The sequence below is a fragment of the Apus apus genome, chromosome 1, assembly GCF_020740795.1.
Source record: "Apus apus isolate bApuApu2 chromosome 1, bApuApu2.pri.cur, whole genome shotgun sequence".
NCBI classification, from domain to species: domain Eukaryota; kingdom Metazoa; phylum Chordata; class Aves; order Apodiformes; family Apodidae; genus Apus; species Apus apus.
In genome coordinates this window covers 156,529,680-156,548,501 of record NC_067282.1, presented here as the reverse complement: position 1 = coordinate 156,548,501, position 18,822 = coordinate 156,529,680, and the positions used below count along the sequence as shown (strand labels likewise).

The 18,822-nt window shown below is 39.1% G+C and overlaps 1 protein-coding gene across 4 annotated transcripts in view; it reads left to right on the top strand.

Annotated features, from left to right (window-relative positions):
- Positions 1-968: 968 nt before the first annotated feature.
- The window catches only part of NR1H4 (nuclear receptor subfamily 1 group H member 4), a 41,744-nt gene continuing 23,890 nt past the window's right edge, over positions 969-18,822 (top strand). Inside the window, exons 1-3 of one of the 4 annotated variants that reach the window (XM_051634460.1) lie at positions 969-1,103; positions 7,595-7,734; positions 18,201-18,563. In XM_051634460.1, the coding sequence (XP_051490420.1) occupies positions 7,650-7,734; positions 18,201-18,563 (448 nt within the window). In that variant the 5' untranslated portion in view covers positions 969-1,103; positions 7,595-7,649. Of the gene's footprint in view, positions 1,104-7,594; positions 7,735-10,669; positions 10,848-18,200; positions 18,564-18,822 lie in introns of those variants that run through there. The other 3 variants (XM_051634486.1, XM_051634469.1, XM_051634479.1) reach the window with 3 other exon arrangements.

Genomic DNA, 18,822 nt, shown 5'->3' with positions numbered 1-18,822 from the left:
CTGGAGTAGGAGGTACAGCTCGTGTCTCTGTGTATTCACTCTCACTCAGACAGTGCAAATACGTAGAGAAGGACGGAGAGCACATACCATGTGGCAGACATGAACTCACTTATCATGAGTGATGCTGCCTGCTGTCACCTCTGGCAGAAATTTGCCTCAATACCACTGCCAGATCAACTCATCCCCACTGGGTATGTTTAGCAATGCAAAACTGAATTATTGCTCTTGCTGTGTCAGTGTGATGTTGAAACAGAATGGCCTGGATTTGTTCCAGTTTACTTCAGATTCCTGTACTGGATAAGTGGGGATATAGGGGTTCAAGGTCCCCTTTCTGTCAGTGGCAAGTGATCAGCATTTTCAGATTTAGTGATGCCCACCCAGGATGTAATTCAGCATCTACAGGTACCATTTTCTTCCTCTTGTGCACAAAAAGTGCATGAATATACTAGGTTTAAAGTTAAGGGCCTCCGTTTCATGCCTAAAGCTTTACAGGATGAGCCCAAATCAAAATTATGCGGTTTGCTAGAGAGTACAGCAGATTCAGAAACCAAACTTTAATGTACTCATCTCTCTGCTACTGTATTTTATAGTCCTGTAATGGTCAGTTCCCCTAAAATTTGTAAAGAATAACAGAAATACTCAGAAGTCAGGTATATGTCTTGGAATGACATCAGGGTCCTTGGGTGAGAGAGACAAGGAGGCTGAGCATGTCATAATAATATAAATTTGCAAGAAAAGTGTTATAATCAGCAACAAGGTACTATCACCCCACCTTCTGAGTCAACTTCCCCCCTACACCCAACCAGAGCATTAATGAGCATCTCAAGTATCTGAGCTGGTGGAGAAGCTGGAATTAACAATGTTTTAATATAGCCTGTGTTTGGAGAGTTTCGCAAAGAGAGAATTGTTAATGAGTAATCCTTGTCCATTAGGGCACTGAGCCAATGAGCCCAAGCTTTGATTCATTGTGTTATCACTACAGGCTTCTGCTAACCCCCAAAAAAACCAAAACAAAAAAGTTCCTGTGTGAGAATCGTTAGGATACTGAACTGAGCGCAGAACTGTCTTACATCCTGCCATCTGCAGTCTTCCAGAAAAGAACAGTAAGTAATAATTTCTTAAACTGATAGCTCTTGCTGTTGTGTAATAGAAAAGCAGTTTTCTCACCTGAATTATTTAATGGATGTTAATAGATTTTTTTACCAGAAAAAAAAAATAAATTAAGCTAGCATTGTATTGAAGAATAATTAAAGAAGTAATTTCAGCTATAAAACTGGTGCAACAACACGAATTCCCCTTGGAAAAAGTGTTAAGGTCACGAAAAATCATGACAGTGTTGGAATTTGTCCTTAGAAAGCTGCCTTCTGTGTCTGTGTGTCACTGGAAAAGAAAGCACAAGTTTGATACGGATTCTTTCCTTCAATAAAACTATCTCGTTAATTATGTCCATCAGCTTTGAAATTGTACTGGTTTGTACAATTTTTTTATCTTTTTAGGAACTGACAATGTTTTAAATGTTATCAATGGGAGGACAGAGGACAAGATAGAAAGGGAACAGTTACATTTGTTTTATGTGATTTATTGGACAGTTTTGTGTGCAGAATCCAGGTGCATCTTCCGAAGTCCAGAACTTTTCTGCTTATCACATAACTAGCACAAGAAAAAGGGAGTTTCACATTTCAAGTAATTAGTATTTTAATCCATGGACAGTTTTTAAGAAAATGTCATTATTATTCTTTTTAGTGTTCCTACTAGCCATTTATTTTCAGAAAAAACATAATTGTGGTGTGACACATTTGGCTTTTGTTATTTTCATTGCTACTGCTTGTGTTATAGAGAATGCAGAGATCCCAAACTAGATTGGTATTCCAGTAGGCTAGATGGGAATCCAAAACCAGATTAACAAAGGAGGATTTGCAGTTTTATTAGGTTAGACAGAAAAAGATACTGGAGAAAGGAAAACACAGAGAAATGTGGTTCAGCAGGTCATCCCAGGGACAACCAGAAGCTGGTTCACTCTTTAAAGTTACTTGCTTACCTACAGAAATGCCTCTGAGATTTCTGGTAGACATTTCAGTTTTACTTGTGATTGACTTAGAGTCAGAATTAGACTGTAAGAACATTCTATACTTTTTCTGTGTCCTATGTCTCTTCATTGCTCTGATTTTTAACATCACATTGAACAATCTAAACAGTAAAATTCAAACACAGTAACATCAGTCATGCCTCTGGCTCTCAAACTTGCTCATATTGTAGCTTGTATTTTGCATCAGTTGTGTGTAGCTGCCCATTGTGCCATGTGTGCTGAAATGGTCTGGCAGCAAAAGGCTGGAAACATGGAGTACAAATCTTCCTAATGCTTTCATGTCTCTTTGATACACTTTCAAACAAACAAGCAAGCAAATAAAAAAGCCTCTCCAATAAGTGAGGCACTGCATTAAATGTTCTACAAAAAGGCCAGATCAAAAGCCTGTGAACTAGACAGGAATCTTCCCATTGATGTTAACAGTGTTTGGGTCAGACCATAGATGAATAATGTTACAGAAATTTCTCTTTGAGTAAATGGCAGCCAAATGTGTAAAGAATAGGATGATACTACAGGACAGAAGGAGGGAACTGCACCTCACTATATTTGTGAAAATTTTTGCCAGTGCTTTGATATATTTTCTTTTACTGAGCAATTGAAATAGATTCAATTATTCCTCTGAAGGCAAGATGCAATTGGGCTGTCACGGAGCTTTCCTGATGATCAAACATATTTTTGCTTATCTGCAAGAACGAGGCTATGATGCTTTTGTCTTTTAGTGAGCCCAGTTGATTTTAATTTTCATTTTAATTGTTTCATTAAGAGGCTTTGCTTACACAGAAGCCAGAGGAAGCTTTAGTATTGACCCTGGCAGGGTCAGAGGTAGTCCACTGATAATAGGAAACAACAAATCTGAAACCTACACCCACACAAATATGTGAATGTATATATATTTGTATACTCCCATGAGCATATATCCTGTAAAAAAAGCTGAATACATATACATGTGCATACACACAGTGAAATAACAAGCCACAGATATAGTCATATACATCTCGGTTTTCCCAGTTAAACGTAGAATACATAAACATGCACTGCTTGACTGTTCTTAAGTATGCTAAAGGATTCATCTAAAAAAGTTTTATGTAATTCAGAGCTTTTATTATGCAACTGATTAAAACAGTCTCAAGTAATTGGGCATATTTTTTATTTTATACATACTGATTGCTGGTTTTCTTTGTATATTTTTGGCCTATGAAAATCATCTCAAAAGCTGATGGAGCAAATAGGTTTATTAACAAGTTAATGAAAATAAGTATTTGGGGAAAAAAAGCTTTAACTTATCCTGTGCCTCTTAATATATCTTGAAGGGCTCTTATTTTGAAGAACAATATAGATTTCCTGCATTTGCATTTATTTCAGCTTTTATGTATCTGTCTGATGTACTTTTTTGTTACACATCAGAATGGCATAGCAGTCAAATCGGCTACGGTAGCCTAGATTCATCTTGATAGCAGTAGCTAAAGGATGCACTTGATTTAAGGAAGTAAGCATGAGGTAGAGATACCTATAAATGTTTAGTTATACCAAAGATGCCTGTGAATAACAGCAAGAAGCATTCCACAATTATGTGGTTTTGACAGAGAATGAAGAAGAATTGAGAAAGCAGTTACTGATCCCAGTTCATGTAGATGAAATTATTCTGGAAGCTGAGATGACATAACTTTGTTACAAGCCAAAAAAATGCTTCAGACACTATTTTTTAAAAGAATAATTCTGCCAAGAGGTTCCGTGCATAGGTGGTACCCTTTGTCACCCAGCCATGTTAGTAGCAACTCTGGTGCCTCTGTATGTCTGGTGGGTGTGACTATCCCACTGGCCAGAACAATGCTTCTGCTCCATGGAAGCTGCAGCCAGCTGGGACCACAGCTGTCTAACTGCAGAAGCAGCCTGGGAGGATCAGGCTGAGAAGAAGATAATGATGGGTTGTGCATTGTGGCACTGGCTCTTTGAAACTAGAGTCCATCCCTGGATCTGTGATGCCTTGTGACACCTACTTATGGTGGCCTATACCATTTCCCAGAACTGAGCAGTGTGTGGAAAAAATGGGGCTTAAATGCTCCATATTGTGTACCTGCTGTAGGTCTGAAAGCTGGAAATCAGTCGCTGCTGCTTTTAAGTACAGGTGAAATTAATTGAATAAATCTAATATAGGATAGATGGCTCACAACAGGCTGGATTCCAGGGCAAATCAAAGCAAAATCTCAATCAGTATTTAATGAAGAGTTCGGTGTTCAGGCAAATATACAGTAGCAAAGCTACATGTAATTGAAAATAAATTTCCAGCCTTTTTAATGGTAAACATGTCTTGTACCTTGCAGAAATCCCCAGAAGACAGGATTATTTGATTCCATTAAGTCCACTAAATGGTCTACATCAGCTGAATATATTTAAGAAAATGAATTACTAAAAAGGGTGGGAACTTTAAAATCATACTGAATATTTGACTTGAACTGAATCCATCCAGATTAAAATTAACATGGCAGGATGGATAGAGAGACATAACCTGTAATGTGCTTACATACTGGGAGGTTATGACAAATATATCCTCAAGTTTCTTACTATAAGCAAGGCAGTAATAATAGCAACAAAGTTTGTGTGTGTATGTAAAGAACAATAGATTCAAAGAAGTCTGCCTTGAAGTTTAAGAGTGACATTATCCAATGACGTTTAAAAATGTAATGGCCTCAAAGAAACAAGTTTATAGGCATTTCAAAGAGACTGTAAAAACACAGGAGCTATATTAACATTTAAAAATACAGCTTGCTTGCTTTCTCCTTTCTTTGCAGCACAGACTAGACATATGCAGGATATACACCTTCCAACTTAAGAAGGTATACATTGAAAGTCTGACTGTATACCAACAGTTTAACAAAATACTTTTAAATGGAGTCATATTGGGACTGTCTTTCAAGTATTTTCATATAGCATCCAACATTTCCTGAGAAGGTAATTTCTAGACTCTGTATGAACATGTAGAAACTCACAATCCCACCACTGACATGTCAGCTGTTGCAGTGTTATCTCCTCATATAGAGCATGAGGAGGAAACACGAGAAGTAGTAGTGATGATGGAACATAATCTTCCAGCCTGGCTGCAGGGAGAGCTAATCATAGAATCATAGAATCATAGAATCCTAGGGGTTGGAAGGGACCTCAAAAGATCATCTAGTCTAACCCCCCTGCCAGAGCAGGGTCACCTAGAGCACATCACACAGGAACGCATCCAGGTGGGTTTTGAATGTCTCCAGAGAAGGAGACTCCACAACCTCTCTGGGCAGCCTGTTCCAGTGCTCTGTCACTCTCACAGTAAAAAATTTTTTTTGAATATTCACTTTAAACCTCCTATGCTCCAATTTGATCCCATTACCCCTTGTCCTATCACTGGTCAACACTGAGAAAAGCCTAACTCCATCTCCCTGACACTCACCCCTTACATATTTGTAAACATTGATGAGGTCACCCCTCAGTCTCCTTTTCTCCAAGCTAAAGAGACCCAGCTCCCTCAGCCTTTCCTCATAAGGGAGATGATCCACTCCCTTAATCCTGCAAGAAACCAAGGGCTGCACACTTGTGAGCTGTAAGAAAGCTATTGAAGGGCTCTGACGAGAGAAGAGGGTGGGCATGGCTGATCTCCTCTGGTCTTCAGCAAGAAAATTCAGAGAAACATTCAGTAAACCTCTGAAGATGCCTCATTTTGATGTTTCTCTTGGTGACTGCTAGAACTCTTGTAATGGGCTGTAACAGGAACCAGCTCTCAAGGGTCTGACATGGTCAGATCATGACCAAACTGGATGTCAGGAGTTGTAAGACTTTTGCAGCCATCTGGGCAGCCCTACCTCTTGAGTCCAGCAGATACCTTCCCCAGCAAACACAGTGGGGAGGCATTAAAATGCTTGGAAGTAGCACTGGGCCTACTGGGGTGGCTGGGCTGGTTGCCAACACCCATCCCAAGATACGTGGAGTTTTTTTGCTGTTGCAAAACTGTTTCCGTGCTAGATTTGAGATTGTGTGTTTATATGTTATTTGCCACAAGAACCCTATCTGGTCTGTGATACAAGTAGCTTTTGACATTTCTGAGTAAACTGTTTAAATTATGTGTGGGCAGACATTTAAAATGCATCTGTCTAATTAGAGGGCCTTTGTTTATGTTAAGAAAGAACTTAATGAATCCTTACAGACAAATTTGAATATAATTACAGTGTGCTTGCCACTCTCACAAGCTACTTCCCAGTCTGCTCAGCACTGGGGCCTTCTGCTACATTCACATTTTTGTCAGATGACTTCACTTCTGCTCGAGAAACATGCTGAGCCCTCACTGAGAAGCAAACTGGGCTGTAACTCTCAAACGCCTGCAGTGAGTGGAAATGCAGTCCCAGGGACAGTCCCATGGGAATAAAACTTAACAAAGAATTAAGACTATAAACAAAGAAAACATTTCTGTCAGCTTTATGCAGAATCTTCTTAGAGTCTGCATAAACCCTTGAGATGTCTCCTTGCTGGAGCTGTATGTTCTCCTATTGCTAGTGGTCCTGCTTCAAATGCAATCTTGAGTTGCCCCATCCCACCCACGTGAGCCAGACCTGGGCAAGGGAGCCTCTTGCACACCTTCCTCCTGGATGTGGTGCTGCTATAGCTACAGCTTCTGCTTCAGTAGGAGACAATGGCAGATCTCGTGTCTTATCTAAGAGAGTGAGAAATAAAAGACCTGAGTAAAGTGCCCCCGTCAACCTCAGGAGATGAAAACTGCTCCATTTGACCTGCTAGGAAAGTATGTTAGTGAGCGGACCACAAGCATCTCCCCAAGCTGGAGTTATAGAGTTATACACACACACATATATATGTTTGTATAACTCACACAGATTTATACACCTGTGTGAGACCACAAAAGAAACAGGCAGGAGAGCCTGGTTCTTAAACGAAGGCTTTGCTTTCTGTAAAAGTAGTAAAATTACTAAAAGAAAATTGGTTCTGTCCTGGCTCAAGCCAGGACATTGTTTTTGCCACCATTTATCTTGTTCAGGCAGTAATTACTGAAGGCAAGATAAAGAGCCAGTCACTGGAAAATAAACTCAAGTTTCCTGGCTTGGTTTTTTTGACCTAACCATAAACTTCTACTTTGTCACTAAGCAAAAGCAGTGAAATGATGAAAGGGTGATGGAAAAATAATGCAAACAAATGGTATTCCCTGGAAGCAGGGGCTGGGCAACATGCCCTCAGCAGGTCAGGCCAGTGCTTCAGTCTGTGAATATTTGAACAAGGTTGAGCATAAACTGCCATTAGTTTTAAACGAAGAGCAGAAGGATGGCAAATAAAATATACCACAGCAAGGAAAAAACAAACAAACTAGATGCAGCATTTTATTTAAAAGCTGAATTAGACATCGTATCTTCAAGCCAACATTTGTTACAGTAAATATTGAAACAACCTCCTGATTTTTGCCTAACAACAGGTACACAAAAACTAGTTATCTTGTTTTAAATATTGTTATTGCTTTATATCTTTCAGGGTCTCCTTTCAACCTATTTTTTAATTAGCATATTCCTCTTGAACTGAAGAACAAATGGGATCTGAAATGAATTTAATAGGACATCACCAGCTAGCCACTGCTGATGGATTTTCTCTTGCCGAAGTTCCTCACTTATTTGGTAAGTCACCAAATTAGCTTAAAATAGCAAGTTATCCTTTACTTGGAAACCTAGAGGAAAATACACTGAAGCTTCAAGTCAAGGACAGGTAGTTGGCATGTGCCAACTTTCTTGAATCTTCAGTACATATGGAAGGAATAACAAATACTAGGTCAGTGGTGTTAATGTCATCCTGCATGCTATTATTCTCATCACTGCTCGTAGCAGAGCTTGTAGGTTGTTTTTATGGCACTGTTCTAATACCTGAAACCATTCAGCAAAGACAGACCTTTGTATGTAGGCTGGATGTTATCTTCATGTGAATAATTTAAATCAAGCTGAGCACATATATTTTCAGTTAATTTGTAGTGAAATTATTCTGCAATGTATGTGCATTGCTATATTATGCAAATTCATGAAAGTAATTTTACCTAAATTAAAACCATTGTCATATTGAAACCATTAAAAACTTCTGTTATTAAATTCAATGTGTAAGAAAATTTATAACGCAGGCTGGAAATTTTTCCTTGCTCCAGTTCCACTGATTTTTTTCAAGGCTATGCAAGAGTTTGTTAATGAATGAAGAATTCTTGGTCAATATTTTATAAGCATGGGAAAGCTGTCTTCTGTTAGATGTACTCCTCAGGAAAAAAAAAAAAAAGAAGAAAAAAAAAAAGAGAGAGAGAATAATACATTTTTTAGCCTTTCTTTTGGCAGCAGAGGGGATACATGATACATTCAAGGCCTCACACACAATGCAGACCCCCACAGAAAGCTGCAACACTTCAGAAGTTTCCAGTCCAAATAAGACCAGAATTCTGTCTTTTTGAGTGCTGGAAAAACTGAAAACATTTCAGTTTGATCTATCTGAAACAAGAATAATGGCTTGGGCATGGAGGGAGTCTGACACGTGGAGTCACTCCTGCTGCAGAGCTCTAAGAATTCAAGATGATCTCTCCAAATCAGACCATTTCCAGTCTCCTGCCTTCATACAGCTAAACTAAAGCAATACCACTAATTATAGGCAAATCCCATTGCAGTGCTGTTGTTGGATTTTTCTCTAAATGTGTTGGATTTTGGTGGGAGAAACATTTTCGCTGTTGTTAAAAAAGTATATGTGAATAGCTAAACCACTTCCTTGCTACCTGTTAATTTCAATGTCAGGCCATTACATAGAAAGAAGACAAATTTTCTGTCCAGTCATCCCTTTAAAAGTCCTGCATAACTGAACTGCTTCAGATTTTTGTCAGGAAGAGTTTTCCACTTATGTCTACTTTTTCACTAATTATTTCACTATTTTGAAAGAGTAATGATTAGGTAGCTTCAAAATATAAGGAAGCATGTTAATGTAAAATACTTTCCCTCCACATTAAAACCTTACTCAGAAACAGTGAGGTCTTCAGAAGAGGGATTTTGTCTCCCATTATAGGTGTTCGAAGCTCAGCCCAATGGAGATTTAATTCAAACTGACATTTCTGTAACAGAAAGAAATAACATGTTAGGGGTTGAATCAGCAGTCCCCCTTAGGAAGGAGACTTACCCTCCTGCTGTGTTTCACTTAAGCTGACTTCTGTTTTGTATGGCCATTTGGTCCTGTTTTCTGGGATGCCACTCAGCTCTCAAAAATTAATTCTTTGCAAATTTGGTGTCTTTCACTTTTATAGCTGAAGAAAACTTCAGAAATAATACGCACCTGAGTCCACAAAGTTGCTTATTGTGAAAATACCACTCCATCTCTTAAAAATGCATGTAGGAGATGATCTCAATTTTATATTTGTAAACTACTCACATTTTTTTTATGTTCAGTTCTGGCAGGTACAGACTTGTTACCCCAAAGAAACAGGAAGAAAGCTTTTCTTCTAAGTGACCCTTAGAACATACATTTCTCTCAGGACTCCTCACACATTACAGCTGATGTAATACAATGGAGAAATCACTGGCTTAAAAAACATCAGCCTTCATACAAAAGAGTCTCCTTATTCAAAAATGCATACCTTCATTCTGTACAAAACCTTGGGAATATATTTCTTCTCATTATGCTTCACTCAGTCTTCGGGTAGAGTGTTCTTAGACCTTCAAAACCGAATTTAAGTGCATCTCCAAACATTAGCACCAGGTCTAGGTCTCTCAAAATAAATGCTGTCAATTGTGAGTTGCTTGTGCTGTGAGCCTCATCACCATGGTAATTCCAGGGCACTTCTACATACTCACCCTAAGGATTTCTGCTTGCAGCAGATTTCAGACAAGTTTAAACAAATTCAAAAAAAGTTTTCTTCCTTTCAGTAGTTGAAAATTGTGTGTTGCTGTTTTAATAGGGTATGTGTACAGTAAACTATCTCCTGGTGTCATTGGAGTTTGTGTGTTTAAACTGTAGTTTTTCACTTCTGTAGCTACAAGTTCACAGAAAAAGGGGCTCAAAATGCAAATTAGGAAGGATCTTTAACCTAGCAGAAGTCAGGGTACTTCTATTCCACCCTGCCTTCCTGGTAAGCTGCGTCTATATTTCTGCCTCACTACCCAGGTGATTTAGAAACATCTTAGATCTCTTTATAGAAAACATCTTTTTGAAGAAGTGTTCAAATGCAGATGTGTAAAATGCATCCTCTATAGCATCTGCATGCAAGATCAACTTTTTCTTCTTTGCAGCTATATTTCCAGTGAGGGAAAGGGACTATTAATAACAAGAAATCGCAGAGGTGCATGGATTTCTATGGAACCTGTCCTGTTAAGATATTTCTTTTCCTCAGACAAACAATGCTTTTTTTCTTTCTCAAGCCCTATTGAATTGAACTGGGCCCACCAAATGAAGACTGGTCCAGTTTCACATCCTGAACTAAGAGAAAGTGTCACACCTACCAATCTGCATTATTAGCCTCTGTAATTTAGGACTGAAATCCTGATCTTTAAAACCCTTGGGTGCTTTGTAGTTCACTTTGGAGCTATTAATTTGTCCCATGGACACTTCTACCATGAGAGACGTAGACTGATCTGAGCACCTTCACTTTGCTCCAAACTGGACACAAGACATGACCTAGAAGACACTGAGCTACATTAGCAGAGCTCTGGGCTGAAGCTGATGAGCCTTGATCTAAGACTTGGCAATTTGGCTGGGACAGCAAGAGTGTTGCAAAAAGGTATTTGTTAACATCTTTCAATTGCCTTCAAAAGCTTTTCATATTAGAACCAAAACATCTGCCAAATACCGGTATCTCACTCATCTTATTTCTTCCAATGGTTATCACTTGCCCTTTTTTACAAGGGACTGAACTTATTTACAGACACCAAAAATGTCTCCTTCATATTATAAATGTGCAGGGTAAACATATATATAACTGTATGGCATCTGATACAGCATTTGAATCAAACTGTCATTTATATGCTGAGTAAGTAGCAAGCCTTTAAAGTAATAGTCCCATTCTATTTTCTGTGAAAGCACCTTACACAGGAGTGAAGAATATGCAAGGTATTAAGTATGAAACTTCAGCTATAAGATGATAGATTTATTTCTAAAAAGATAAGTCACTACTATTATGTGTTTAATTTTATTAAACTTCTATTTTTAGTATTTTTTGTGTCCTGACAATGCTTTCTTGTAACGTGACATCCAAATATAGCAAAACAAGAAATGTCACCCTCATTGTACATCCCCAGCTGAGAAAGAAGTTTTTGGGATGAATGAGCACTCATAAAAGCTGTGTTGAAATGGACAATAAAGAAGAAACAAAAAAATTATAAGTAACAAAGGGGAAAAGAAAGCAATACATCTAAATTTATCTCAAGTATTTGACAATGTAAGAAAAACACCATGACATTGAATATTATTGTAGGCAAAGAACAGTGCCTAAGATGAGCACAAAAGTCTGACTCCTTTGAGATACATTTGTATGTGTTCTGGTTATGCTTTTTTTTTGTTGTTTTTGTTGTTAAAAAATAATACAAATATTAGGATAAAGTGTCCAAACTGATTTAACAGCTTCAAGATCACAAGGTATGTTAAATAACTATTTGTTTTCGCACCACCTGGCAGATGATCCAACATCTGGCTTCATCCCTGCAGAGAAGATAATTAGGCCCGTAACAGACCCCCAAATCAAAAGGAATCAAACCAGCACAAATTAAAACAGAAATTAGTGTACAATAATTATGAAGAGAGCCAAATGAAACAGAGTGGCAATCAGATAAAAAAAAAAACGTAACGAGGGAATGCAGGTGAACAGGGCCGTGAGGGTGAAGGGTGCAACATCAAGCAAGGCAAAACCAAAATAGTGGACTTCAACCATGCTAATATTTGCTGGAAGGGCAGCACAGCTTGGCATGCAGAGTCCAGGAGGTTCCTGCAGAGCGTAGATGGCAACTTTCTGATGCAGCTAACTGAGGAACCTATGAGGACCTGGTGCTACTGGACCTGGTATTAACAAACAAATCAGGTCTTGCTGGGAATGTGAAGGCTGTAGCATCCACAAAATGGTGGAGTTTACTATTTTGTGTGGAAGAAGTAAAACAATGAGTAAGATTAGAGTCCTGGATTTTGGAATGCAAAGTTTAGCCTCTTCAAAGATCTACTCAGTGAAATACCGTGGTCCAGGGCCCTGAAAGGTATGGATGTCCATGAGAACTGGGCAACTTTCAAACACTACTTGCTCCAAGCTCATGACTGGTGCATCCCTACAAGGAAGAAATCAAGCAGAGGTGGTGGGAGACCTGCATGGATGAGTAAAGATCTTCTGGAAAAAATTAAATGGAAGAAGGAAATTTACAGAATGTGAAAAACAGAACCAGCCATTTGGGAAGAATATAGGAACACAGTCAGAAAATGCAGGGATGCAACGAAGAAAGCTAAGGCCCACCTGGAATTAAATCTAGCAAGGGTAAAAAGAAGGGTTTCTTCCAGTACATCAATAAAAAACGAAGACTAGGGAAAATGTAGGCCCACTGAGGAATGAGGCAGGTGCCCTAGTGGTGGAAGACAGAGAGAAGGCAGAGTAACTGAATGCCTTCTTTGCTTCAGTCTTCACTGCTAAAGGCAGTCTTCTTGGATCCTTGCCTCTGGAGGTAAGAGAAAAGGACTGGAGAGAGGTAGACTTTTCCTCAGTAAAGGAGGACCAGGTTAGTGGCCACTTAGCCAATCTGGGCATCCATAAAACCATGGACACTGATGGGATGCATTCACGAGTTCTGAGAGAGCTGGCAGATGTTATTTCTAGGCTACTCTCCATCACCTTTGAGATGTCGTGGAGAACAGGAGATGTGTTTGAGCACTGGAGGAGGGCGAATGTCACTCCAGTCTGCAAAAAGGGCGACCCAGGGAACTATCACCTCCATCCCCAGTAAGGTGTTGAAAAAAATTGCTCTGGACACCATCACAAAGCAAGTGAAAGCAAAAAATGTCATTGGGAGAAGTCAGTATGGATTCACCAAAGGGAAATCATGCTTCACCAATCTGATTGCATTCTACTACACTGTAACTGTCTGGCTAGATGAAGGGGAGCAATGGATGTTATCTACCTTGACTTCAGCAAGGCTTTTGACACTGTCTCCCATAACATCCCCATTAGGAAACCCAGGAAACGTGGGCTAGATGAGTTGTCAGTGAGGTCGGTTGACCTGGGACTCTTTAGCCTGGAGAAGTGAAGCCTGAGGGGAGACCTTATTAATGCCTACAAATATCTAAAGGGTGGGTGCCTTGAGGTCAGCAACAACGACTCATAGTGCAGACTGTGCCGACTCTAGAGAGGGTTAGAGTTACATCTATGTCACATAGATAGAGACTTGATCCTTGACATTTGGCCTTGGGGCACTCTTCTATCTTGTCATACAGATGTGTCCAATATGACCTGAGGACTTTGACCTTTTATGAGAATAAAACATTTATGTGCTTTTAAGCACATAATCCAGTCAGCTGACACGTGCTGCTTGTGATATTGAAGTGGTTAATCTATAGCACAGAATCACCTGATATGTCTAAATATTTATTGATAGAAATTTAGTAGTAAATAAAACAGAATAGGTACAAAATAGCCATGGCTGGGCTACCTGGAGGCATCCCCTTGAATGGTAACCAAATTTTAGCCAGGTAAATCCACACCAGGAATGGACATTGCTATTGTTTCAGACAGTTACAAACAAGTTTCTCTGCAATTAAGTTAATCAGTAAACTAAATAACCTCTGGCCTGTGTCACTCCTTCGCTAGCCTTAAAGTTCTCACAGTAAAGAAGTCAACAGGATACAGACAAAGAACTAAGAATTTTTATTTAAACTGTAGTCTTTAGGGAGGAAAAAAAGGAAAAAGAGAGGGAAAGGAGGACTGGGTACCTTAACAAGAGTACTTTTCTTCAAGAACTGCTCAGACCAAAGACAGCCTAAGGTAGGATATTGTCATACTCTTGGTTGGACATGTTTGCCATCTATTCTTGCATTCTTCTTTGAAACTGTAAGATGCTAGAAGGTTGTTTAAACTAAGTGATCTCTAAAGATCTGTATAACTTGTTTGGAATTAAATCAGGACTTCATTAATAGTCGTGCTATGGTTTCCAAATTACTTAATTCTGAACCTTGTTCTTATTTCTTAAAGTTCCTTCATGAATATTGTACAGAAAGCCAGACATTTGTATTTTAAGCCTGCTTGGAATTTTTTTTCTCATCAATTAGCTTTATATTAGTGGAAAAAATAACTTCCAGTAAAATGTGATCTCATAATTTCTGTAATATTCTGACCGAAAACACCTTCAATCTGCACATAACCTCAGTATAATTCTGCAAACTGTAAACATGTTCTTTAGTTCTTACAAGGAAAATTCCCTTTCCTTTCTACATTGTATAGTTTATGTCAAATTTTTTTTCAAGTCTTATTTAAAATATTTTGTGTAAAATTTAAAGGAACAAAAGAAAAACTTACCAATGAGTTTCGGTTCAAGTGGGACTGTGAAAAAACATGGGCAAAATGATGACCGCATCCATGGGAAAGTTCCACTTTGACATTAATAAGCTTTCCAGATTTATGTAAAATGTTTTTCATTGAAAAACATTTATTTGTGAAACTTTATCTAAATGATCTACTGCTGTAAGTAATATCACATTTGCGTGTGCTTAAACTGAGACACTTTCTTTAAAAATGTGAAAGGTATGCTTCCCAAAGGGAAAAACAGGTAAATGTTCAAAATAGTTAACAGCGCTTAAACATAAAATAGAGCTGTATTCCAGTGACCTTGTTTCTGATTTCACTTTCACTGCTTATACTACTGCAACTCCAGCCACTTCAGAAGGCTGGTTCGTGTGTTACAGCAGTGTAAGACCAGCCCATCTCAGACTTCTACTAATATATATCTGGATAAAAGTATACGTGCATTCCAGTTAGCAAGATAAGATTAGTTTCCTTTTGTGATAAGAAACTGTTTGGTCTAGGCTCACTTGTACTTTGCAAAGCATAATTCCAAAAATCAGTGTGGTTTTCAAATGTGGCACAAGACAGAGCAGTGCACCATATACCTCTGAAAGCAGAACCTCTCCAGCTTTTCTTGGAAGCCTCATGCACACATAGGGCTGGGGAACGCAGCCTCTCTCAACCCTGCTTGTTCTTCCCTTTCCCTTCCACTGCTCTGAGCATGCACTCAGTTCAGATGGATGGTTTAACTACACGCCTGATGCTGAAGGAAAGGAAAGGATAAAGGCTGGTTGTTTTTTTCTCCTGTATTTGACTTTATACATTAAGACACAGATTTTTTTGGTTTGTTTCCCCAAGGAGCAGAGTTAATGATTGTGAAGATTTTTCTAAATATATTTTTCTAAACACTTATGAACAGTGAAACACCCAGCGTTGCCTTTTTAGCAGCCTTGGGTTTTTTAACAAGCTTTCAGATTTTTTTTATTATTTTTTTTTCTGTGTAAAGAGAATTGCCTTCTCTTCTAGCTCTTTCAGAGCCCCAAGCAATTCAGGAGCCTGGTATAGAGTTTTTGTGGAATTTCCTGTGTATGGCATAAAGTTAAAAATCAACAGTTACTTCCTTTTCATTCTGGGATTGTCCCACTTTCCTTTAGCAAACTCAATCAACGAAGTAATAACTAACTAGCAAATGAAAACTTAGGTCTCCATGGTGAACAGATTCCTTTCCAAAGAGAGACTGAATTGTTTCTATAATGATTGTGCATCTCACAATCAACACCAGTTTTTGTACCTGAAGTACCTTGACCAGTCTTCATGAGCAACAGTCTCAACAAATGGTAAATATAATTAAAGACAGACCACCCACTCCTTATTGTCCTCACCCTTTATGTGTTTTGTCACCTTGCAGCTGGCAGGTATCAGTGACAGTTTGCATTTGATGCATGAAGTGGTAACATCACCTCCAGACTCTTCCATAGAGTCCCCAGATGCCTGTATTTTGTCTCAGGTCTCCATATGTCTGTGCTGTTTATTTAAAGGGCATGAACTGGGTTTGGGGAGTGCCTCCTGCTATTCTGCTTCTGCTAGTGAAGTACTTGGGGCCTTTGCCTCTTCTGGAGCAACTAAATACAACCATAATTACACTAATTGTAAATAACAATTAGCACCATTATTCTCATTTGGTTTTGTGTCACATTTTTCCAGACTTACATCTTGCTGCTTATTCTCGAACTGAGACCTCAACATTTGCTATTGGCAAAGACGTGCTGTGGGCAATACAGCAGTCACACAAATCCAAAACATTTGTATGGCTTCTGCAGCACCATAAAGGGCAGAAGGCTGCAGAGCAAGAGCGTGAGACCTTGAAAGTGAACAAGTAGGTGAAATGAAAAGGTTAGTTTCTGGCACTAATTGAAGTGAGACAAAGGAGAGGGAAGAATGCCCTGCTAGAGATTGTAATTATTGTTGTCATTACAGATGTTCCCTCTCCTTAGCTGTCAGCATTTTTTCTTTGTTTCTGATTCCTCAGAAGTAAAGGAGACTTGTCAGGGAACCAATTTTATGTCAGCAAAAATATTTTTTTGGAGTGCTTCTGAAGCACTGTTAAGTAATGGTCACCAATGAGCATTAATCTATGATTTCCTTGTAAATAATGTTGTTGACTCCATTAAGAGAGAGACTCAGCATCTTCCTGGAAATATGTATTATTTTTTTCAGATTCGCTTCTTGGAACTCATGAAGGACTTGTGTCAGTGTTTTCATGAAACTGCAAGATGTGGCTCTCTATAACAGAAAATATGAAGTAGTTTGCAAATAACTTTTAAATTACACTTTTCAACTGTTTGACATAGAGTTGGTTTTAATTATGCCATTCAGGAACTGTTGTTGTGCTTGTAGTATAGAAAAAAAACACAACAAAACGAACTTATGTAGTTTGAATTTTTAAACCTGCTATTTAATGGGCAAAGTTAAGGTAGCCTCCAGATACTGTGTCAATCCCAACAGGAAAGGTTGCCATTCCTCATAGCTCTGCCAGGTTTGTTGTTGGCTGGGAGGTGAGTAGTACTGGCTTGCAGGGGTGCCTCATATCAGACCTGCACAACTTCACTGAGCTTGTAGAGGCTGGGGACCAGGCTGCAGAGGCTGGCTGGGTGGCCACTGGAAGCTGGATTGCAATAAAGTTGTATTTCACCACTGAAAAAGGGTAGATTTAGATTAGCTATTTGGAAGAAATTCTTCAGCCATGAGGGCAGGACTGAATGAGCACTGGAATTGGTTGCCCAGGGAGGTTGCGGTCGTGGATGCTCCCTCCCTGGAGGTGTTCAAGGCCAGGCTGGATGAGGCTTTGTGCATCCTGGTCTAGTGTGAGATGTCCCTGCTCATAGCAGGGAGGTTGGAACCTGATAATCTTTAAGGTCCATTCCAACCTTAACCATTCTGTGATCCTATCATACTATACTATTAATATCTTCCCTATTCCTTCATGGTAACTTCAGTTTCCCCTTTCAGGCTCTTAAAGGTTTATTTCATGTTCTTAGTCTTCTAATTAAGCCTCACTCTTGTCATCTTTCCCTAGTGGATTTTTTCCCTGTCAGGGGAGTTGAATCTAGATCCTAAGGTCCTTTCCAACCCAAGCCATTCTATGATTCTATGACATATTCATCAATTAAGTAGAAATTAACATTATGCTTGAGTCTTGATCTAACTTTCACCAATGCCATGGGATTTTTGGCTTCTGTTTGGTTTTCTTTTATTCTGATGTGAGACCTAATTTGCTAGCTTCTCTGTGGTGTGGATTGCTCTTTCTTGTAAACTGAATATTGATATGATTAGCTGCATGGTATCCTCCAAGATTTTTTTATGTAAGTGTCAGTGCTGGACATTTCCATCAATAATAAAGGCACAGCTGAGAATGGTTGAGTGAGTTTTAAAACATCTTGCAATCTATTTGTGTAGGACCAGGATCACAGCAAATCTGAGTCCAGATAATGCAATCTTTATGATTGTGCCTTGTTTTTTGAGATGGATGCCTGGAAGAGGAAACTTCTACTATAACTGCAGTTTCATGGTAGCAATAAAAATTGGTTTTGCATTATTATTTTTCAGGTGTCCTTTCAGAGCCAATGAGTTCTCCAGTGCAAGAGGCAGATGTGTCACCTTACACACAGTACAACAATGTGCCATTTCCTCAAGTTCAGCCACAGATTTCATCGCCACCTTATTACTCCAACCTAGGCTTCTACCCTCCACAGCATGAGGAATGGTATTCCCCTGGGATGTACGAGCTCAGGAGAATACCCTCAGAGACCTTTTTCACAAGGGAGACAGAGATAATGGATATCCCTGCAGCCAAAAAGCCTAGACTGGGTCATTCCACAGGAAGAGTGAAAGGAGAAGAGCTCTGTGTGGTCTGCGGTGACAAAGCCTCTGGGTACCACTACAATGCTCTTACTTGTGAAGGATGCAAAGGTAGGATTTAATCAATTACAGGATACAATTCAGCTAATAAGTACAGCATTTTATGAATATTTTTGAGCTGGGGTTGTTCAGCCTGGAGAAGAGAAGGCTCCAGGAAGACCTCCTAGTGCCCTTCCAGTACCTAAGGGAGCCTACAGGAAAGCTGGGGAGGGACTTTTTTCAAGGGCTTGTAGTCAGAGGACAAGGGGTGATGGATTACAACTGAAAGAGAGAGGAGGTTTAGGTTAGACATCAGGAGGAAATTCTTTAG